At 37.3% G+C, this 20,776-nt stretch overlaps 1 protein-coding gene across 3 annotated transcripts in view; it reads right to left on the minus strand.

The window, feature by feature from the left end:
* ANGPT2 (angiopoietin 2) overlaps positions 1–18,248 on the minus strand; it is a 38,352-nt gene extending 20,104 nt beyond the window's left edge. For 2 of the 3 annotated variants that reach the window (XM_013130055.3, XM_005153208.3), the window contains exon 1: positions 17,223–17,898. In XM_013130055.3, the coding sequence (XP_012985509.2) occupies positions 17,223–17,507 (285 nt within the window). In that variant the 5' untranslated portion in view covers positions 17,508–17,898. Of the gene's footprint in view, positions 1–17,222; positions 17,899–18,215 lie in introns of those variants that run through there. The other variant, XM_031052656.2, reaches the window with a different exon arrangement.
* Between the last annotated feature and the right edge of the window lie 2,528 nt (positions 18,249–20,776).

Below are 20,776 nucleotides of genomic sequence, written 5' to 3' on the forward strand. Positions count from 1 at the left end.
TATCTCCCACTGACCTTAGCAAGAGCAGAACGTGTTCCCATTGCATACTCTCAGAAAGGAAGACCCTTGGGCTTCCCTGAGAGGGAGGTGGAAGAACCTTTTCAATACAGGCTCCAGTTAAGACAACTAAGGCTAAATTTCATCAACAACACTTTGAAACATTTTGAAAGGTTTCAGTTCTTTGCGTCATATTTCTTTGTAGAATACTATTTATCAGCTCCTACCAAGGAGCCTACTTCCTTTGTAAGAAGTAGCACACTCAGAATTTCTGCAAGGGAGAGAATACCTTGGATCATTTGGAGGGAATGGCACAGGAATAAAATGCTTCAGTTCCAATCTATGGGTTCTGAAGCTTGACAGCTTGGTCTGAATGGCATGTCTGTCTTCTCCCATATTTTGCTCAAATTTGGAAGGTGCAGCAGGGATTATTTGCCATATTTCTCCTAGCCACATGGTTAGTTATGGAAAGTCAACTTTTAATCTCTTTTTAATTTGATTAATAGCTGGCATATAAGACTTTTGTTGATAATATGTCAATCCAGATTATATGATGGTTATTGTGGACAAAGTAATTGTCAAAAATAGTCAAAAAGCAGACTATTAGTGATGCATCTTTCAGAAATTCTGCTTTTGAGGGAGTAAGACAATCCTATCTTAAAGGAAATTGCAAGGAAGAGGTAAAGAGGCATTAATATATTCAGATTTGAAAGAAGAAAGAGATAGTTAATAGCATTTCAGTAAGTCTTCATGGGATTCTTTTCATGAAGCATTCTATTTTTTGTGTAAGACTGGCTGGCATGTATTCTTTAAGAAAGTAAATATAAAAATGAAAACAGATGGGGAAAAAACTTGTCTCAAAGTATATTTAAATAACAAAAACAGCTGGGAAAATTGAAAAAAAAAATTTCACCATTAAGATTCGTAATATAGCTATGGTAATGCATTTTTAGAGAAAAAATCTCTAAGGTCATCAGTTTGGGGCTGTCATGCTTTATTACTTCAAATCATACAAAATCATAAAATTTGATGAAAACACTTTAGTGACATTACCAAAAGAACTAGGACAGATCAGTCATATTGGAGCACATTCCAAAACATCACTCTTATAGCCAAGATTGTCTTTTTTTAAGTAAGCTTTAAATTGGCAAGAAAGAAAAGACAACATGTGGAGTATGCGTTAGAAGAAATTTGTTTTCTAACCATTGGCAGAGATAGTATTAATCCGTTATGAAAGGTTGCCAGTACTTATCTAAATGAAGAGCCTTCCTGACTGCTATTGTATAGTTTCCATACTACAGAACAATTTTCCAAAAAAATCAATAACTTAATTGTGCATTTTGGAGCCACATTATCATTCCTTCATTTAAAGTTATAAATCAGGTCTTGCTTTTGTTCTTTGTTGCCAAATGGGCTAGTACTAATTAAAGAGTCGTGTTCCTGGCAGCATTTATAACTATACAAATACATACATCCCTTCTTTGCCAAATGCTGCCTTGTATAAATGGTACAAATATACTGGCTGCTAGTTTCATTTTATCAAATTTGTCATTTATTGGAGCAGCCTTTCCTAATAAATTTTGGTGATTTTCTTAATGTTTATATTACTGATTCTTTCAACTGTATCATTTCTTTTCAGAGAGCAGTATGTTAATCCTGAGTTTCTACAGAGTGCTGTGTCCCTTAGTAGAAGTAGGAAGGTGGCTGGAGCTGCATGATCCTTTGTATCCAAGGATTCACCATACAGCTCCTAAGATCATCAGAATCTATCAAGATCTTTTTTCCTTTAATCAAATATGGATTGCTAAACTAAGCAATTCATCACTTTCAAGGACATTATCTGTAAGTTTGAGAAAATTCCAAAAGCAGTTTTTAGACTTTTTCTTGTCAAATGAAATCTGAAGATAATCTTTATTCTTACAACAAAGCATCCATTCTAAAATAGATAGAAGTAGCAAAGAGGTCAGAAATTATCTGCAGTCATATCTCTATAGCCCTGTATTTAGATCAGCAGATTAATTGCAAAAAAAATGTCATTAGCCCCATAAACGCAGCAACTGCTGTGTGTGATATACTGTATGAAGCTCAGCTGCATTTAGGTTGTTCATTCTAACAGCTGATTGCTGGATAAATGGAAGGTCATACACCTTCGTGCTCCAGCCATGTGTTCCTGCTCTCCTCCTTGCACCAGCTTTCACAATATTTTGGGACTTTTGACTAAGCCTGGAGGCACTTACTTCAAAGAAAAGAAAGGGCAATGTCCTGTCAAGTTTGTGGATTGTGAATCTGTCCTAGATGTCAAAGCTGTTACTAAGATAACTGTGGCTGTCAGTGGCGTAGAAAAGTTACTGTAAGAAGTAACATGATTTAAAATTATATGCTAGAGTTTTAAATACAGACTTTGCCCAATATTTGCCTAAGGATATTAGTGTATATAAGGGTTATTGTCTTCCTCTGATTGCACTGACAACTGATTGTTCTCCTGCCATTAATTTGAAGTTTTAGGCCCTTGATATTCTTGGCATTGGCTGTCTGATAAGTATGGAATAATTTAACTAAAACAAGCTTTCTTCATAGTTTGAATGGGGAAACCCAAAGAATATGCATTAGGTTTCCATGAGAAACAGCTGTCTCTATACAGACTTTGATTGTGCCTAGTAATTAGTTAACAAAGTAGTTCAAAAGAACTTGCAGAAGTATTGAACAGGTTGAATTCTACCTGCAGTAGAATTTAGCTCATCATTTGAAACTTGCACCAATGTGCTATGGTGTCATTGTAGAAGGTCATTCGTATATGCCACAGAATCCTTACATTTCTTATTCACAGATATATTTTTGTATATAAAGACAGAAAATGCAGTTTTGTCAAGGACTATTTAAACAGACTTCACTTGCAATTAAAATACTAAATATGTAAACTATTTTTTTGTAGTATTATTGAAGGTTGGGTTTCCTGGGGTGAGCCTGACTTTCTGGATCCTACTGAACATGGATAGTAGTGAAATGTAATGTAGTCTTTTTAAAAAGAAGAAAACACTGTTACAATTTCATCACAGCAGTTCACATATGCAATATGAAGTATTTTACCTACATATATATGCCATGCTGCTTAATGTGCATGTATGTAATGAATGGAGCATCGTATCACTGCCCAGCTTTCCATGTGTGCTTATATTTGTATTTTGCCATCACTGCAATGTATTCATGTTATGAAGACGGAATACTGTAAAAATTTCAAATCTGCAGACAATTTTGTTCCTTTTAAAACAGGTTTTCACGCTTCTTTTCACAGTCTATCAATGTTGCTACTGCTTAAAGTTAGAATAAAAATGCAAGAATCACTATCCCGTCCAAGATCCATTTATCTTGACAGGGAACACATTCTCAGGGCATTGCATCAATCCCAAGCAATCAGATCTTAAGCTATTTTAAATTAGCTTTTAATAAAATAATGCATTTCTCTATGTTTTCTGAAAGTCAGTTATCAGTTTTAGTAGCTTGTAACTTTTGGAAAAAATTAGTACTCTGCAGAAGAAAAAAGACATTTTAAATTGGCTTTTTTTCTTCTTTTCCTGAGGCAGGAAGTCCCACTGGACTATGTGTTGTCTCTCAAGGGAGGGGAAAACCCTTTTGGGAATGTATATGGGAATGCTTGAGATGTCTCTACCCTATTAGCTTCTTACATGCCCCATCAAGCATATCTGCCTGTCCAGACCTCCAGCTAAGATTTTTCTCTTATCTTATTTTCCTGTCAGCAAACAAAAGGTGAAAGTAACATCATAAATGATTCCTAGCTGAGAGTGAGCTGTGATTTATTGGAAAATATTCAAGCTAAAATTGTGTAATAAAATACGAAAGGTTTAAATGCTAACTCTTAAAATAGTAAATACAGACTTTAAAGTAAATTATATGCAGGGGATGGTTCAGTTAATGCCATTTGTGTACTAAATAAAAGCTTACCAATTCATTCTCATGTCTGACTACATCTCATTTAGAGGAAGCTGTATGTTATGCTTTTATAATTTATGCTTCTAGCAGAAGTAAAAAATTCCCCCCTTCATTGGAAATAATCTAACTGAATAAAAACCAAATGTTTCATTAATATAACATGAAACTAAGTGCATGAAATGCCTTCATTGTCTGCACAAATATTTATGAAGAATGTCTTTCACTCTGTGCTCTTGCCTGGAAGTATGTTGTACCTAATACTAAAAGTTATTACAGCATGATTATACTTTCTACTGTATATTTTGATCTACAAAAGTTATAATCAAAATGGTGACCTAGAAAAAGCAAACGAGTGTGTAACAAAAGGCAAGAGACATTAAGAGCTGAAACTATCCCAAAGGCTATCTTAAGAGTTGAGCTCCCACCATTCCAGACACTGAGCTTGTTTCATACGTGTGGCATCACGCTACTGCCTTCCTAAAGCATGCGTTTTCACATGATTTGTCACTTGAAGGATGATATAGGTTCTTTATACTATATGTAATGCATATGCTTTATATGGTGCTTTTTTGAGATTTAAATAAAATTGCAAATGAAAAATATTGAAATTTCAAAAAAATTCTTAATTGAAACTTAATAGTCAACTTGACAAACCTTTGAATAGTGTGAATAGTATGGGCAAGGGAAAAATTTGAAATAAAAATTTAGTAACAGTATCTTCAGAACTCAATTATTTGGTGATTAACCATTCTCATTAAGAGTTAAGGATGTTCATTAAGGTAGTAATCGAAGATTCTGAATCACTGTTTTTCAGGATCACAGCTAAGTGGTATTTCTCTTAGAAATCAGGGAAGGAATTCATAAAGTTCCCATTAGTCTAAAAATAAAGAATAAATAAATAAATAGTGTGAGTCATGAATGGCATTTTGCCGAAGTTCAGTAGCACTGAAGCCAGGAAGACAAGAAGCCAGTGATGCTTCTGCCATTCACTGAAATGAATATAAATATTACTTATTATGTGCAACAAGCCACCAACATTCAAAACTAGGATTCCTTCTTTATGAACAGTGTAAGAAATACTGCCAATCAGTATTTAATTTTTAAATACTAGGTTATAGCATTGGTCTGTAATTTCACAAATTGAACATTCAAACTTTTTGGAGAAATGCCTGCATGTTTTCAGATATATTTTGTACTTGCATGCTACCATCAGGGAATCAGGACTTTACCAGACTCCTATAAAGATGAGATTCTGCCCTTAAAAGCCCACATTTGCTATCCCAGATCTACAGTAATCCTTTCCCATTTGTGTATTTTTTTTTCCATTCAGCTGAGCAATAGGCAGCTGAAACAAACTTACCATCACATAAGCTGGTGGTGGTACTTAGGACATTTTTCATGAAAGACACTGGCTATATAGCCTTATAAACTTTACAAAATTCTTAGAGAATTTGTACCTGTCACAGTTTTTTCTTAATATAAAACTATTTCTCTCTTTTATCTCAACTTACAAGTATTTTTTATTAATTCCTCTTTCAACAGGAGAGCCTGATTTAGAGACTGGCTCATGATGGGGAGGGGCAATTTTTTTGAGGAAATATGAAAGAAATTCCTCATTTCAAATATTTTACTGGGGAAGTGAAAAGGAGCTAGGCATTCACAGTTCATTCTCAGCATTGCTTTCTAGGGAAGCAGTCATCTTGCATTCCACTTCCAACCAGACGGAAGAATGATTCGGAGTTCAAGGATCAAACTAGTTAGGAAGCTGTGGAACACAATTAGTCCCTTTTGTAAGCTATAAAACTGGGTGTCTCCTGTTTAAAAGCTGTGATCACAGAGCATCTTTCAGCATGAAAAATCATTAGTTTAAAAAAACATTTCACAGATAAAGGAAATTGAAAGCATTTTGAGTAGTTCTTAAACTTTGCAACATACTGGCTTCTAAATATAGCTTATGGAGCTTTTGTAAGATTTTTTTTGAAGAAGAGGCCTCAATGATGATGTTATCAACAGAGAACCGGTCATCTGAGCTGAAGACCTGCCAATTTTTGGCTGCTCAAGTCTTTGAGACAGTACATGTCAGCTGCTGATTTTGGTTTTGAAGAACTGAACTTCTTTACTAAGAACTCATGCACTGATATTCCTGTACATCTGGGAGGGGAAAAAATAAATAATTTTTAAGTGCTGCAGTTCTTTTCTTAAGACATGCTGCATCTTCCTCTCCACTGCTAATATGCTAGATGCATAGGAGAGATTGTGTCTGGAAAGCTCCTACATATTCATGAACTCTCTGAAAATTCCTTGCTTGCCAGACCAGACCTGTCAGAGAACTTCCCTGAGGTTTCCAAAACCCTGGGTGGGGAAACAGGACCCCAGAATCAAAATGGACTTGACTGTGACTATGCAAAGTGGTAACGGCTGCCTTAAATAAGGGAAACGTATTCCCCTGTGCTTAGGTAAAAAACTGATTATATGTTCTTGTCAAATAGTATTTATTTTCCTTTGCTCTTACATTAGCACAGGTAAGAGTTTTCGAGGCAAAAGCTTCTGATAAATAGAAAATAAAAACATTATCCTTTATTATGAAGATAAAAACTTGAAAGATAAAACAGGAAGCTACTGTGTTAAGAGTGGACAAACACAAATATTTGGAAATAAGATCAGCACATACAGGCAGCTTATTGCAGAAACAAAACTTACTGTGTGATGTATGAAAAAAATAAATAAATATGTAATCCTGAACACAGTTTTGCTTCAATAGCTAGGATTATCCATCTACAAGCAGGCAATTCAGTTTGTTGGGACAGAACCAAGAAGGAAAGTCTTTCTCTATCCATTGCTTCCAAAAGTTCCTCATTGTTTCTGGTGCACCACTGAGCAGAGGTGCAAAGTCACCTCTGGAGCTAAGCTCCATTCACTGCTCCTGAAGTGAGGCAGCTGCCAATTGGTGCCCTTCTATGAAGACCAGAAACTGGAGCTAGATCCTCACAAAACAAATGATGCTCTTGGTGCTGATTATAATAGAAGAGGAGGAACTCTCAGCAAAACTGGCTGGGAACCAAAGCCATGCACTATAGGATGGGTACTTTATGGGAGGAAACTGACTTTATCTGTCAAGATCTGATGGGATGGGCCACTGAAGAAGACTAAAATGCACTTAACAAGGACTTTCTTGGGTGCAAAACTGCTCTCAAGATGAATAACCGTATGTAGCAAAGGAGAAAGTACTATGTCATTAATCCTGGATGCAGCTAGCAAGAAAAAAAAGCTATCATCTGTCTTTAAACCCATGTGGTTGAGGGTTAAAAAGAAATTTAAGAATGAGGACAAAAGAATACAGAACTGAGAATCCTGAACGACAAGGGATGTGAGGAAAAGGGAGCTCAGGTTGTCTATGTGAGCAGAATTTTTATAATGGATGTGTCAGGGATAGGAATTCGTAAAGCCAATGAGCTTAAAGCCATCTGAAAGAAAGAATTATCTGGTTGGACTGAAGGTTAAAAAACGTCATGATTTTGGAAGGAAATTCACTGAGGAAAATTGTGAGTGCGAAGGACTTGACTGGATGAGACTCTTGGGAACTGTTACTCCCACATGGACTTGAGAGGGACAAGAAAAGGAAAATGTGCACTTCCTTGTGATTAAAATGATCGTTCTTTTTTCTGTTCCAATAGCATCCTTACTGGTTAGAGGTATTCCACGTTAAGTAACTACACGAAGTAAGTAAGTAAATAAGCCTTAAACCACATGTCTGATTTACTGGTTTACTCCATTATTCATTTCAAATAGTGTTTAACAAAAAAAAGTTGAGTAAATTTTTTAGATACATCAGATGAAATCTTAGTTTCCCTAAGAAGTCAGTGGGACGAGAGGAGCTAGAGTTTTGTATGCTGTCCTCACAGCCTTTTAAAATAATATGATTTACCATAACAAAGAAGCTGAAATCAAGACATGGATAAGTTTTCTCTAGATGCAAATCAAATAAACTTTTGTGTCACGGGAAAAAATAAATAGGGTATTATTAACTATATTTAAACTTTCTTCCATAGCTGGTAAACTGTAGTTGTCAGGATCCTTGTTTGTACATGGTAAGATTTCAACAGGATCAGATTGTTTATATTTGTTACAGTTTAGACTCTTTCTAAGGGTTTGGTTATTAGTCTTGGAGTTTACCTTCTAGTTATTTGAACTTGCTTTCATCATGTCAGAGCAGTTTTCAGAAAACATTCCTGGTAAGGCTCCAGTAGCAGTTACAATGGAGTTTTTTAATTTACTATTACTTTATAAGCAATCACTATATCTGACAGAAAATCTGGCATCAGGATGCGAGTTTAACATAAGTGAAAACATAAGGATAGTTAACATGGTCAAAGTTCAGACCTCACTCGAGGAAGCTTAGTTTAATTTAAGTCAATTCCTTAGAAGCAGAAAAATACAAGATTTTGTCTGGGTTTACTTATTCAGTTAGGCTGTCTTTTGCCTACTTTATTTTTTAAAAGTTGTATTAAGAAACTGGATGTTGCTATTGCCTTTGAATAGCTGAATTACCCTGTTTAATAGAAAAGCTTTCTGAAAAGAAAGCAAAAACGTGGAAATTGTTCCATTAAGTCTTGACCGGGGAATTTTCTTGAACTGTCTGAATGGACAGGATATTTGTTAATGCAGTAGGAAACTATGGCAAGTGTGTTTTCCATTGCTACCTATATATTTCGGTCTTGATCTGCAGATTTTCATGTTTGAATGTTGACTTTTTGCAGAGCAGAGGTTGTCAGCTGACAGCTGATACCATGGAAAAGTGATGCTACTGCCTCATGACTGGTTGGCACATTCTCCTTAAGCGGATGGTTTATATTTTACTTTGAACCTGTGGGTTTGAAGTAGTATCTTGCAGGTGGTTATACCTTGTAAATGGAAAATAGGGGGGGGGGGGGGGGGGGAACTGCTGCAAGTATATACTGTAGTTCAAAGGAAAGGCCCTAAAGGAATTATATGAAGTGTCTCAGTATGATGTCTGCAACTTCTGTGGAGGAAGACAAAACTAAAGTGATTTTTAGTTGCCAGCATCAAAATTAAACCTCTCAGCTTACCCCAGTATTTTTTCAGTTTGTGACTATACATCAGGTCATATGACGAACAGCAAGCCCCTAGTACTCTGATGTCACATCATACATAGAAAGCTGCTGGTGGGGTAAGGGCTATGGCTATTGCCCAGGAAATGTCCTTTCCACTGAGCTGGGTGTCTCCCCATTCCCACACCCTGACAGAATGGAACAAAAGAGACTTTTTCCTTCCAGGATCACGTGTGTCAGGTGCAGGCCTGAACCAAAAAGCAAGCATAGTGATGAAGCTGATACCGTGAGTGCAAGAGGTGAATGACTCTTAATTTTCAGCATGAAAATGAACAGGTCTTCAGAGCTGTTGTTTGGACAGAGCTCAATACACTACTCAGTCATTTTTATTCTAGAGGTTTGAATACATTCCTACTGTTTTTAAACGGATACAATTTTTTCTTTCTCCAGAAATGAGAACTTTTAGTTTTTCTCCCTGTCAAAAAAAAAAAAAAAACTGTAGTGAAGTGATAACTAGGGATCAAATGTTTGCCTAGTGAGTTTTCATGTAGTTTTGACAGTGGAGAATTCAGTTGCTAACATTGAGAGAGCTGTTACATATCAAGCAAGGCTTATTTTCCCCCTTCTGGAAACTTAAGTGATAAGATGTTGTAGCTAGCTGTTTAATAAAATATTCTGTTAGGCTCTTAGCTGAGTTACCACAACATACTGATTTTAATCCCTGACCAAAATCAATGTTAGAAAGTTGATATGCTGTTCCCCAGAGGGCAGAGGAACCCTACATTGTTTCCTGCATTTTAAGCTCTATCACGATTCTTGAGATGTGAATATAAATACAAAACTGAAAAGATATTTTTTTTCCCTACAGTATTAAAGGGAGTTTGCTCAAAGTTATGACATTATATGGCACTTAGGTTTAGCAGGAAATCTCCAGAGACAGCTGAATTGAAAAGAAACTTACTGTCATCTAAGAATTCTAAAGTATTTGCTCACCTAGAGAGGGAAATGTTTCACTCCTTACAGCTTCTGTGAATACAGTAACTCTGTGAAGAATACCAGATATCCATACATGGTTCTACTAACAGAGAAGTTAACGGAGCAAAGGTTGCATATTCTATCAGCCTTCTCTTTTTAGCAGTAAGACCTTGTTATGACCTTAGTAGGCTCCTGAAAGATTATTAGATAAACTGATAAAGTTTCATATAGGCAATATAAAGACAGGAGAAATGTTCCTGTAGCTTCCCTCTGTGTCCAGACTAAGCCATAACATCCTGTAAGTTGGAATGAGAACAGATAGATATCTCCAAATCATACAAATTGCAGGATACGTTTGCTGAGCTTTATAAACAACATCTCAATTTTAGGGCTAACCTGTTCCACAAACAGATAAAAACTAATAGGATTTTCAGTAGTTATTTGGAATGTAGTAAGCTTTTTTTTCTTCCAAAGACACTTAAGGAGTAGTAATGTATTTTCCTAGGCAGCTTGAAATCTGACACAGTGAGTGTTTGCAGAACTACTTAGGTGTGGGATTTTTTTTATACAAAACATGGATCTGGATTTTGTAACCTGAAGAATTCTTTACCATTTCCTCTAAGCTTGGTTTACTTCGCATGAAGTTCACCAAACAGTATTTCATTTATTCTCACTAGATAGTAAATACAATTCTTTTTGACTCTCTCATTTCCAAGAAATGTGTCTTTAAATGAAATGAAATTATCACAGTATTTCCAGTTGTAAAGCACTTTCTAATGCTTTGTGTGTTTGTGAGGTTATTTGGTTTAACACTGCGGAATGTGCTATATCTCTAAGGCATTTCTGAGTATTAAATTACTGTGCCATACCTCTTCTTTCCCAGATGCTTTGCCCTGTGAAATTTTCCAATGCTGTTATTTTTTCACCTGTAATTTACATTTAGCTAGTGTGAGAAATTTCAATAATAAAATGGCAGACAAAATTATCTGTCCTTGTTTCTGAAACTTCTTATTCAGTGCCATAGAAATTCTCCTTTTCTTGAAGGTTCTATTGATGCTTATGGTCCACTGATAGATTGTTTTCTCAGTGGTTTACCTGTTATTACCAGTGAGAGATTTCCTAGAGTTCATTCGGACTACCAAAATATTTTCTCTGTCTGACACACTTGTTTCACATTCTAGTACATACATGAAATATGTTTTTATTCGAGAGCCATCTGCTCTCATTTTCCCTTCTACAGTCCTTACAGGTATCCTTAAGGCTCCCATCAGTATCATATTGGTAACTAGACACCAAAGCCTTTTTTTCCTCTGAAGTACAACTTCCATCTTCTGTTCCAGGAAGATTTTTATATATTTTTTTCACATAAGGGTGGTGAGGCACTGGCACGGGATGTCCGGAGAAGTTGTGGATGCCCCATCCCTGGCAGTGTTCAATGTCAGGTTTGATGAGGCTTTGAACAACCTGGTCTAGTGGAAGATGTCCATGCCCACAGCATGGAGCTGGACTTGATGATCTTTGGAAGTTCCTTATAACCCCAGCCATTCTGTGAGTCTATTATTTTGTCAGGAATTGGGAACGCAGGGACACCAAACTCTAAGGAAAGGTCATCAGTCCTGTTTTGCCTCTTGTACCTCTTTTAAGAAGCGGAAGGCATAATGTTTATCTTTCTATTTGTATTATATTTTCAGCCTAGTCCACATTTTTACTTTCTGCCTATTGTCTCTTGATTCTGAGGTTTACAAGCTTTAGTGCCAAAGCAGAATTCCAGGGTGAGGGCCATGCAGCATGTTATTTTATTGCAAACAGCATGTTTTGCAACTTTTTCGGCAGTGCTGAGAAATCTGCCTCTTCAAGGGGGTTTTATTTTGTATTCCATTTCTCTGTCTCTCTCTTCCAGGCTGAAGAGACAGACTGAACTTCCTCTAGAGAGCTAAGATAGACTCCGTTATCTGATGAAACTCTGGGTTTGCTAAGCTCCAGAGAGGGATCCATGAATGGCACCTTCTGTGGTAGATCCTAATCTATAATCTGACACTATGTCTTCATAATCAGTTGAGTACATCTTGCATGTCTAGCCCTATAAGAATGGCAGTGGTTGAGAAAGACAGTTTTACTTTGCCCCCATCCTGGCTTTCAGCCAAAGCCATGTAAAATTCCATGTAACAACCACTGCAACTGAAAATTCTTGCATTAAAGTATGTAAAAGGTTCTGAAATAAATAGTGGCCTACTAAGCTGCCTTAACTTACTGCAAGAAGTATTGTAAATCAAATCATGTATTGTGTTCAGAAACACAAATATGGTAGTATGAAAGGGACAGTACAATTCAGTCACTGGAGATACTGGATAGCACATTTTGAAAGGAAGAATTTGGTATCTATGTCTTCCAGGCAAAGTTCTATTCTAAGCAATACATATGTGGTCACATCTTTCTTGTGATTAGGAATCAAGAAAATGGTATCAGCTGTTTCCATGCTAAATTGCAGGGAGATGCATTTTATTGAATGTTTTCATAATTAACCAAAAAAAAAAAAAGAACAGTAATAAGAGAATTGTGTATAAAAGAAACACCATTCCGAGCCCCAGTCTCTGCAAAATCTTCTAAGACATTCTAAAGGTTATGTGGTTTACTTTTATATAGTAAGTGGGCATGTAAATAAAGAGGACTGGAAATTGTCAATTCAAGCATCTACAGACTCATTTCCTATATGTGCACTTGAAGAAAGGGAAAAAAGAAGAAAATAAAGCACTTGATGGCAATAATAAATGGAGAAAGTCTCCCAATTTTCTGTTTGAACCAATCAAAGATGATAAGATTATGATCATATTAATAACAAACAAAGCACATGAAAATGTATCTTGAATGCTGGTAAGAGACTGGTTCAGTAAAACAAGCCTCTGTTTATCACATTTTTTACTGATAACATCTTGAAGATGGTGAGCTCTCAATTTCGATTTTGTCTTGTAGGTCTGTACAAGAAAATCTCTAGTCTTCTTTGTTGTTTCTGCACAATTTCATACCTGTATCACCAATCTGGTATTTGTGGAATGATGCAGAAATAGTCTTTACAACATAGTTTTTAAACACATGCAGAAGTGTCAGTTCAAATCCTTTCACAGAAATTTACCTACAGGAGATATAACAATAAACTGCATAGTTATATCATTTAAAATACTGTGGAAACTTTATCCAGTAACATGTACTAATCTCAAAGTAATAAAGTATTTTGTTTTTTACTCTGCCAGTACTCTTTTGCTTAGCAAATACATAGTTGATTGATAGACAGAAACAAGCACTTTTCACAATAAGTAAAAACAGATGCATTACTTAAGAAAGGAATGCAGCTCGAGTCAGAATCATCTCTTGCATACTTCAAAATCCAGCACTGTACAATATATTTGTCCTTGCCCATTGTGTGGAGATGTTTTTGGATGACAGCATGTCAGAATATCTTTTCATATTTGAGATACGAAGTTCAGTACAAGTATGACAATAATTATAAGCTTTCACTGGTAATTGCTTATCAAAAATTATAAGCATTCATTCCCATACATCTTAAAATATGTGATTTTGTTGTGCTTAGAGAAGAAACACATTTCAAAGTGATAAAGGGTTCTTAGCTTCCAGGAAATCATGACAAGGAAAAACAAGTCTCAATTCTGAGAGTGTCCAAACATACTGCATCCCTACCAGCAAATTATCCCCTCTCCTAGTCTGCTTTCAGGATTAAGTTCTCAGGTTTAAATGTTGAGCCCTGGCAGACTTTTATTTTCTAGTCTTTTGATCTGCTGATAAACTACAAATAAATTACCTATATTCCATATGCTATAATCAGTTTGAATCACACATTGTTTTCAGCTGTTTGTAACAGGAAAGATGAAGAAAATATGACCTCTTTATTTTACACTATTGCTTTGGACAGAGTCATATTTCCTGAGTCAGAATCTAGTTCATGTACTAAGAAGTAAATTCAAGTCAGCAGTCAGTTATTTCAATGTCTTAATACCTGACAAAATGCAGTTCCTTGAGCAGAACTGCCATGATCCAAATGGTAAAGCTGCCATTAATTCAGATAGAGATTTGTTTAATTGTGGAACTTAAGGGACTTGCCTGTCTTCTGGGAGTATCTGAAAACCTGATGTTGAAAAAAAAAGAAATCCAAAGTATGATAGCCAACATCCATCTACATTTAAAATTTCCAGTCTTGTATCTTAGCTGTATATGAATCTGCTATCCTCTCAAAATAATTGAAAATTTTATTATTGAGAGGCTTATTCTTCATGCACAGACACACATTAGAGAAAAAAAAACTTACAATTCAGTATACAGATTAATCCCAAGCTAGGGAAAGTCAAAGAATTTCAGGTTAATTTCAGGTATATTGCTGCACACTTGATAAAGGGTTTTGGCTTTTGCTCTACACCATCATTGGCTTACTGCTAAACACTGAATTAGGTGGAATAGTGGTTTGTTCTAGTATTTAGACTGAATGCCTCTATACATCATCTACTTTTGAAAAGTCATTCTCCAGTTTTAGGTGTGGTACGTACAGTAGTGGCATAAGGCATTAATACAGTTCAGACAAAAAAATGTGTTTTCATGAAGCAGCATGTTGTGGCAATAGAACAGTCCTCTGCTCTCTGTACAGGAGCAGAGAAGAGAACCTGGACCTGCGTAACTCATTCTCTTCCCATTGTGTTTGCCTGTTAACCAGCTGAAGTGCACACTTCCCATGCTGTTCCATTCATACAGCCTAGGGTTCATTCAGAAACAGAATGTTTCCTCCAGTTGACGGATTAAAGGCAGGAGAGGGGGAGGAGTGTAAAAATGTTTGGGGATATGCAGTACTTCAGGAACAACTTTCCAAGGTTAATTTACACTAAAAGTACGTAATATATTTTTTTTTGCACAATTTCAAAAGAAAACAGGTGCTGCCTCTCAAATCAGCAAAAACTAACCTTTAAAAGAAGTAAAACCTAAAGCAGGTTTTTGTGCAGTTGCTGAGAAATTAATGTCAGGTTATTTTTAAAATCAAACTTATATTACACTTTCAATACAGTATAAAAACTAAGCAAACAGACTTCCTTGCTCTGCCTTGACTAACCTAGCATTATAGCTGAAATACAAACCTAGGAATGTGTATTAGTGACCTTAAAAAAACAGCAAGTAAACTCTGTAAGCCACTTTAAAGGTTATTGTTTGCTTTTCATCTTCATTTGCAGACCAGGTGTCTCTAGCAAAGCAAATCTGAGGAAAAGCTACTTTTGTTGGAGTCTCTTTGTGAACAAAACAGATGACATAAAGAGCAGGTGTTAAAATAGTGAAAAAGGCAAACAGCAGTTATTTTACAGGATGTTTAGCTGTGGGACAGCAAGGGGAAAAAATACCCAGGCTATTCTAAAACATCTTCATTGGAAAACTGCTCAAATAAAAGAAACATTTCTCTATCTAGTAAAACAGAATCATGCTTTTGACTGCCCAAAGAATGAATTAGATATAGTTATCCTGTTCCTCTTGTGACTGATTTCCCAGGGACTGACAGGAAAAGGCATAGCTTTTACTAAATAAGGATGCTGGAATTTGCTTACTGGTTTCTGTTTACCTGATGCCACTTATGATACTGTGTTTGTCTACTTAAGAGTCATTAAACACTGGAGTCTTGTGTGTGATTTCATTATTTATATTAGGAAATTGCTTAGCAGCTGTGTAGATTAGACTGATTTACTTTGTGTGGTTTTCATCTTGCGTTACACATCTGTTAATGTTGGTCTTAACATTACAATAGTGAGCATTGTAAATTGATAAGTAGAAAGGTAAGTAGGTATGTGGAGGGAAGTATGTTTGCCTGTGAGATTAAAAAACCAAAAGCCACTGATCTGTCATGATTTGGGTGTCTAAATTAAGCATCCTAAACCCATAAAGATAGGTCACACTGCAGCCTTCAAGTGTATGCAGTTTGGATTTAAGCTTCAAGATTCATCTTCAGGTGGATGAAAACCCTATGCTTTCTGCTTTACAGTGTGACTTCTGTTTCTTACACAAATTCACCAGCAGGTTTCTTTGGTTATATCTTGCTAATTCTGTAACTTTGTAACTCATGAGAGAGGTGAACCCTAATGGCAAAATCATTTTATAGTCATGTAAGAAGTGGCTACTAGTTCCAGAGAATTGCAAATTCTCTCCATTAGCAACAAATTTATCTTTCTTTATGAAAAAGCCCTTTTGACATCACTGGAGCACTTATTTGGAGGTACTATGTCAACCACCCAGTTAAGTCCTCAAAATAGTTATTGCTTAGAAGATAGGCATATGAAACATAAACACTCATAAATTTACTATGCCATTAAACTATATTTTCATGTCTTCTCAGGTATCAGTGAAATAAAGGTTTCTTAAAACCTATTGAAGCATATAGCATTTAGAATCAAAGTACCTTCTATAAAGTGCGGAATAGTGATCAGGTTTATTCTCCAGTAATATTAAGAATGTATGCAGTATACATTTTTTTCTGCTGTTTCAGACATAGTTTTACAAACGTTTCCACTTTGGCAATAAACATGTCATTTTCCCTTAGCTGCAATAGCATTGCATTAAAGGAAGCTATGTGGCATCTGTAACACCTTTTCCAGAATATTTTTCCCTTCAATATTGTGTGTTTGAGTGGAAATGTTACAGGATGCAAAGGATATCCGCTAATGAACTTTCTTGAAATTCTATCACTTTACTGGGCTCACTTCACTGCAAGTCAGACTTGCAGTCTTTAGTTAGAATTACAGTTCTTTATCCATGGGACCCAATATGTTGATTTCTGCGTACCACTTTAGAAATCGTGTTTCAAATAACATTCTTCAAACATGCCTCGGATAAAGGTGCATTGTCTTCTTTAAAGAGAGATAAAATAGCCCTTATCGGTTAATTATAAATTAGTAGCTGGTTCTTTCATGTCAGAAATGTCAGACGTGCTCGCAGTCTGCCTGTGGAATTACTATTTGTCCAAGCAACCCAAATGTAATGAGAAACTTTAAAGCACAGGCTCTGCAGAACAGTGCAGTCCTCTTTTCCTTTCTAGTCAGTAAAATTATGTTCTCAAACTTTCTGACTGGGGTCGTTCAGAAGTTTATTTTAGCTAATGAATTTTGTGAATGTAGAAACAGAAAAAACCAATCCACAATGAAATAGATAACAGGATGCTGTAAAAAAAGATTTTTAGAATAAAAATAGTTATCCTACCTTCATTAGCCACTGAGTGTTGTTTTCCATGATGTTTTCAAGTAGTTGCAGTCTTTGAACTGAATCATCATAGTCTAAAGGTGCATCCCTTTGCACTGCATTGGACACATAAGAAGTCGAAGATCGGCAGTTGTCCGTCTCGGGCAAAAGGAAGGTATAGCTGCATGACCCATGCTGGACCTGGTACTGCTTCTTGCCCATCGTCTCCATGCTCTTACTAAAGGAGTTGTATCCTGAAGCTAAGAAAATACTGCAGCCCCAAAAGAAGTAAGCAGCCAGCTGCATTTTAATCCCTGCGGTAGCCCAGCAAACCTAGTGCTGCGGGGCGCTACGGGAGCACGGACCTAGTTAACCTGCGCTGAAACCGAGCGCTCTGCTGCCATGTGCCGTCAGGAGGAGGGCTGGGCTTTTCTACCCTCCGAGCTGGAAACGTCCCGTCTGCTCCCGGCCGCCGTGCCCCGAGCTGTCAGATGCGGAAAGCAAAAGTCTTCGCCGCCCCCTCCTCCCCTCGCTGCTGGGGGATCCGGCCGCCGGGCTCGCCAGCCGTGAGCCTGGCTCCTCCTCGCCCGTGCCAGGATGTCACGATCTCGGTGCCCGAATCAATCGCTTCCCTTCCCTTATAGGATAAGTTGATAAGAGCAGGCAGACATGTGGAGCGGAGCTGCTCCTCCTCCCGCCTTCTCCGGGGCCTTCCTACCGGGTGTGGGGGGGGAGCACTGGCACTGCGAACTGCAGGGAGCGCGCTGGGGCGCGGGGGGTGCGCGGAGCGGCGCGGGGCGAAAGGAAACCCCAGGGAGGAGCCGGCAGCGACAGGACCCCTGCGAATTCCTGCAGCACGGCTCCAATTAGGAATTTCCTAGACAGAGCAATCAGTCCCGATAGCCTCCAACTATGCTTGTAAATTATTTGTGAGGGCTAACCATCTTTAAACACGCTCTAAGACACCCCCCCCAACCCCACCCCCCCCCCCAAAAAAAAGTTAAAAAAATTTACCTGGTCTTGTCTGTGCTTCTTAAAGATTGTATTTTACTTGTACTGAACTAAGGCGTAATTTCATTTGTGTTTAATGCATTGTGTAATTGGAGAGAAAGGCACTGTCCCGAGTATACAAAAGCAGGCTTGGGCATGTCGTTTCAAAGAGAACAACACGGGGGGGTAATTAAAAAGTTTCAGTTAAGCACAGACTTTGTGTTTTACTCAGTCTCTGAGATGAATACTCTCTTTTAGTCATGTCTTTCAGGAGTTAAGCATTCTCAAGCCTTCTTTTTTTTAAGGCTTTTTTTTTTGTCTGTATTAAGTTGCTAACTTTGGAAGTGCTAGAGTTAACAAGACATACAAATGGCAAGGCAGCTGGGACTGGAAGAGGGAAGAACTATCCAGAGGCTGTGGCTGCAAGGCCTGCCTCAGGAGGTGGCATGGGTGAGCAGCAGTTATGCTGCCAGCTCTTGCTAAGTCCGGTTCTGTGCTCTTGCAAGTGGGAAATGCCTGTAAAAGGTGAGGGAAACTCCAATAAAGTAGGTGTTTAAAATGGATGTGTAAAAGTAAAAGGAAGCTTCCTCCCCTCCATGCTACTCCCATGTTCTCTATGAGTGGTCTTGGAAAAGCGGAAAATTACTAACCCATTTACCAAACCCTGGGAAAGAGTTGTTTCCACTGAAATTCTGGAAAAGTTTACTTCTCTGCTTTAGAAAATGTCTTCTGAAACTAGCACAATAGGATACTGACTCCTGAAGACAAACTGCCTGAGAGCTTTCCTAGGTCTGGATCTGGAAGCTATAGATTTTTCTTAATTAAAACAAACAAAGGGAATGCCATGCTAGTCAAGCTAGCATGAATTACAGACCAAAGTTTCTCTTATATGAGGAGAATCCCAGCCTGCCTCAGCATGCCTCTTTTATGACAGACTTTCTTACACAACTTACTATATTTCGTACAGTGTATCAATGTGGCTCTTCCTTTTGAATCATGGGAGTTGTGTTCAGAGGTTGTCAAAAATGCTTATAGCAGCTAAAATGCATGCGTTACAGTGTTGGAAGCTGTTGGGGTTTCTTTGTGTAGTTACCTCTGGAAAGGAAAATCTCTACAATTTTGGAGACTTCCAGAAAGGTTCTTTCTAATTATACTTGGACTGTGACCTGTAGAACCAATTTGTCAGATTTTTTTCCTGTGGACTATTCATCTGCCATTGTTCATCCTTCCAGCAGAGGAAATTGAGGAATATGTTTGGAACTTGGATACAGTCAAGATTATTTTCTACAAAATTTATATGTTTGGCGTATAAATTATGCATTCTCCATCCCTTCAACTTTGTACTGCAATAGCAAAACAAATCAATGTGACAGCTACCTGCATTGTTAATGAAGTTTCAAAAGCTTTTCTCCTTTCCAATGTATTGAAGTCTTTGAAAGAATGTCTAAATCCATGTGAATAACAGTCTTTTGCAAGGTACTTGAGAAACGTGCTATTATCCAATGAAGAGAGCGTGTAGGATTAGGTTTATACACCAGATTGTGTATTTCTGGGAATCTAACTAGACATTCAAATTCATTTTTTCTGCTCTCTGAGTATTTTTCATTAATTTGATAACTTAAATGAGAATTTCCTATTGCAACTTGTACTTCTTAAATTGGTCTGGTCCCTGCTTTCTTTTCTCTTACTGCTAGCCCAAAAAATAATAAGAGCCCTCAATAGAGTAGTGCTGAAAATAAGACTGCTCTAGCCCTGAAAGTATCTGTCTCCTAATGAGGAAGAACTAGAGTGTAATCTTATTTTTTTCTGACTATATTTTAATGGGGTTTTTTAATCCTTTTGTTAGATATTAAAGTTGAGACTCACCAGTGCAGTTTTCTTTTTAATTATTAGACTTCTACCCCTTCTACTCAAGGGACTGTACATAAATAAAAGATTTAAAGGATGCTGAGAATTCATTAGACAGACTATCCATGAAAGGCTTGACTAAATTAATAGTTTCTGAATTACTATGAAGCTTGCCATCTGTATGCCACACCAGTGAGTCAGATCACCAACATAATCTGGCAGCTCAGTTCTGCTGGGTTTTTGAGGGAGACAAGTGTCTCTAAAGGTTTGAACTGGAGTCTGTTTTCCTTTAGGAAAGGCCAATACATGACCCCGGGAGGCCCTTGAGTCATAATGGAGCCAGCAACAAGACTGAACTTGGAGGCTGCCTAAGCAAGGCTTGCTGTATCTTGGACCTCCACTAGGGAGAACTGTGGCTGTATGAATACTGGAAAGAGAAACTAGTTCACCTTTTACTGTTTTTTTGGCTGGGTTTGGTTTTTTGTGTTGGGTTTGTTTTGTTGTTTTGTGTTGTTTTTTTCTCTTTGAATGAATGAATGAATGAACGGCCAGTTGCTGTGGCAGCTGTCCACTCTTCGGGTAAAAGGTATGGAAAATGCAGGTATAATTCTGAGAAGTGACAACAAATAACTAACCTAAGACCTTCACCAGCACAGCAGGCACCACAGGTTAGCTGCACAGCCATACTTCTCATCTAGCCCTTGTAGTAACACCTCGAGGTGCACCATGGTAATGTT

The sequence above is a fragment of the Melopsittacus undulatus genome, chromosome 3 (assembly GCF_012275295.1).
Source record: "Melopsittacus undulatus isolate bMelUnd1 chromosome 3, bMelUnd1.mat.Z, whole genome shotgun sequence".
Lineage (NCBI taxonomy): Eukaryota > Metazoa > Chordata > Aves > Psittaciformes > Psittaculidae > Melopsittacus > Melopsittacus undulatus.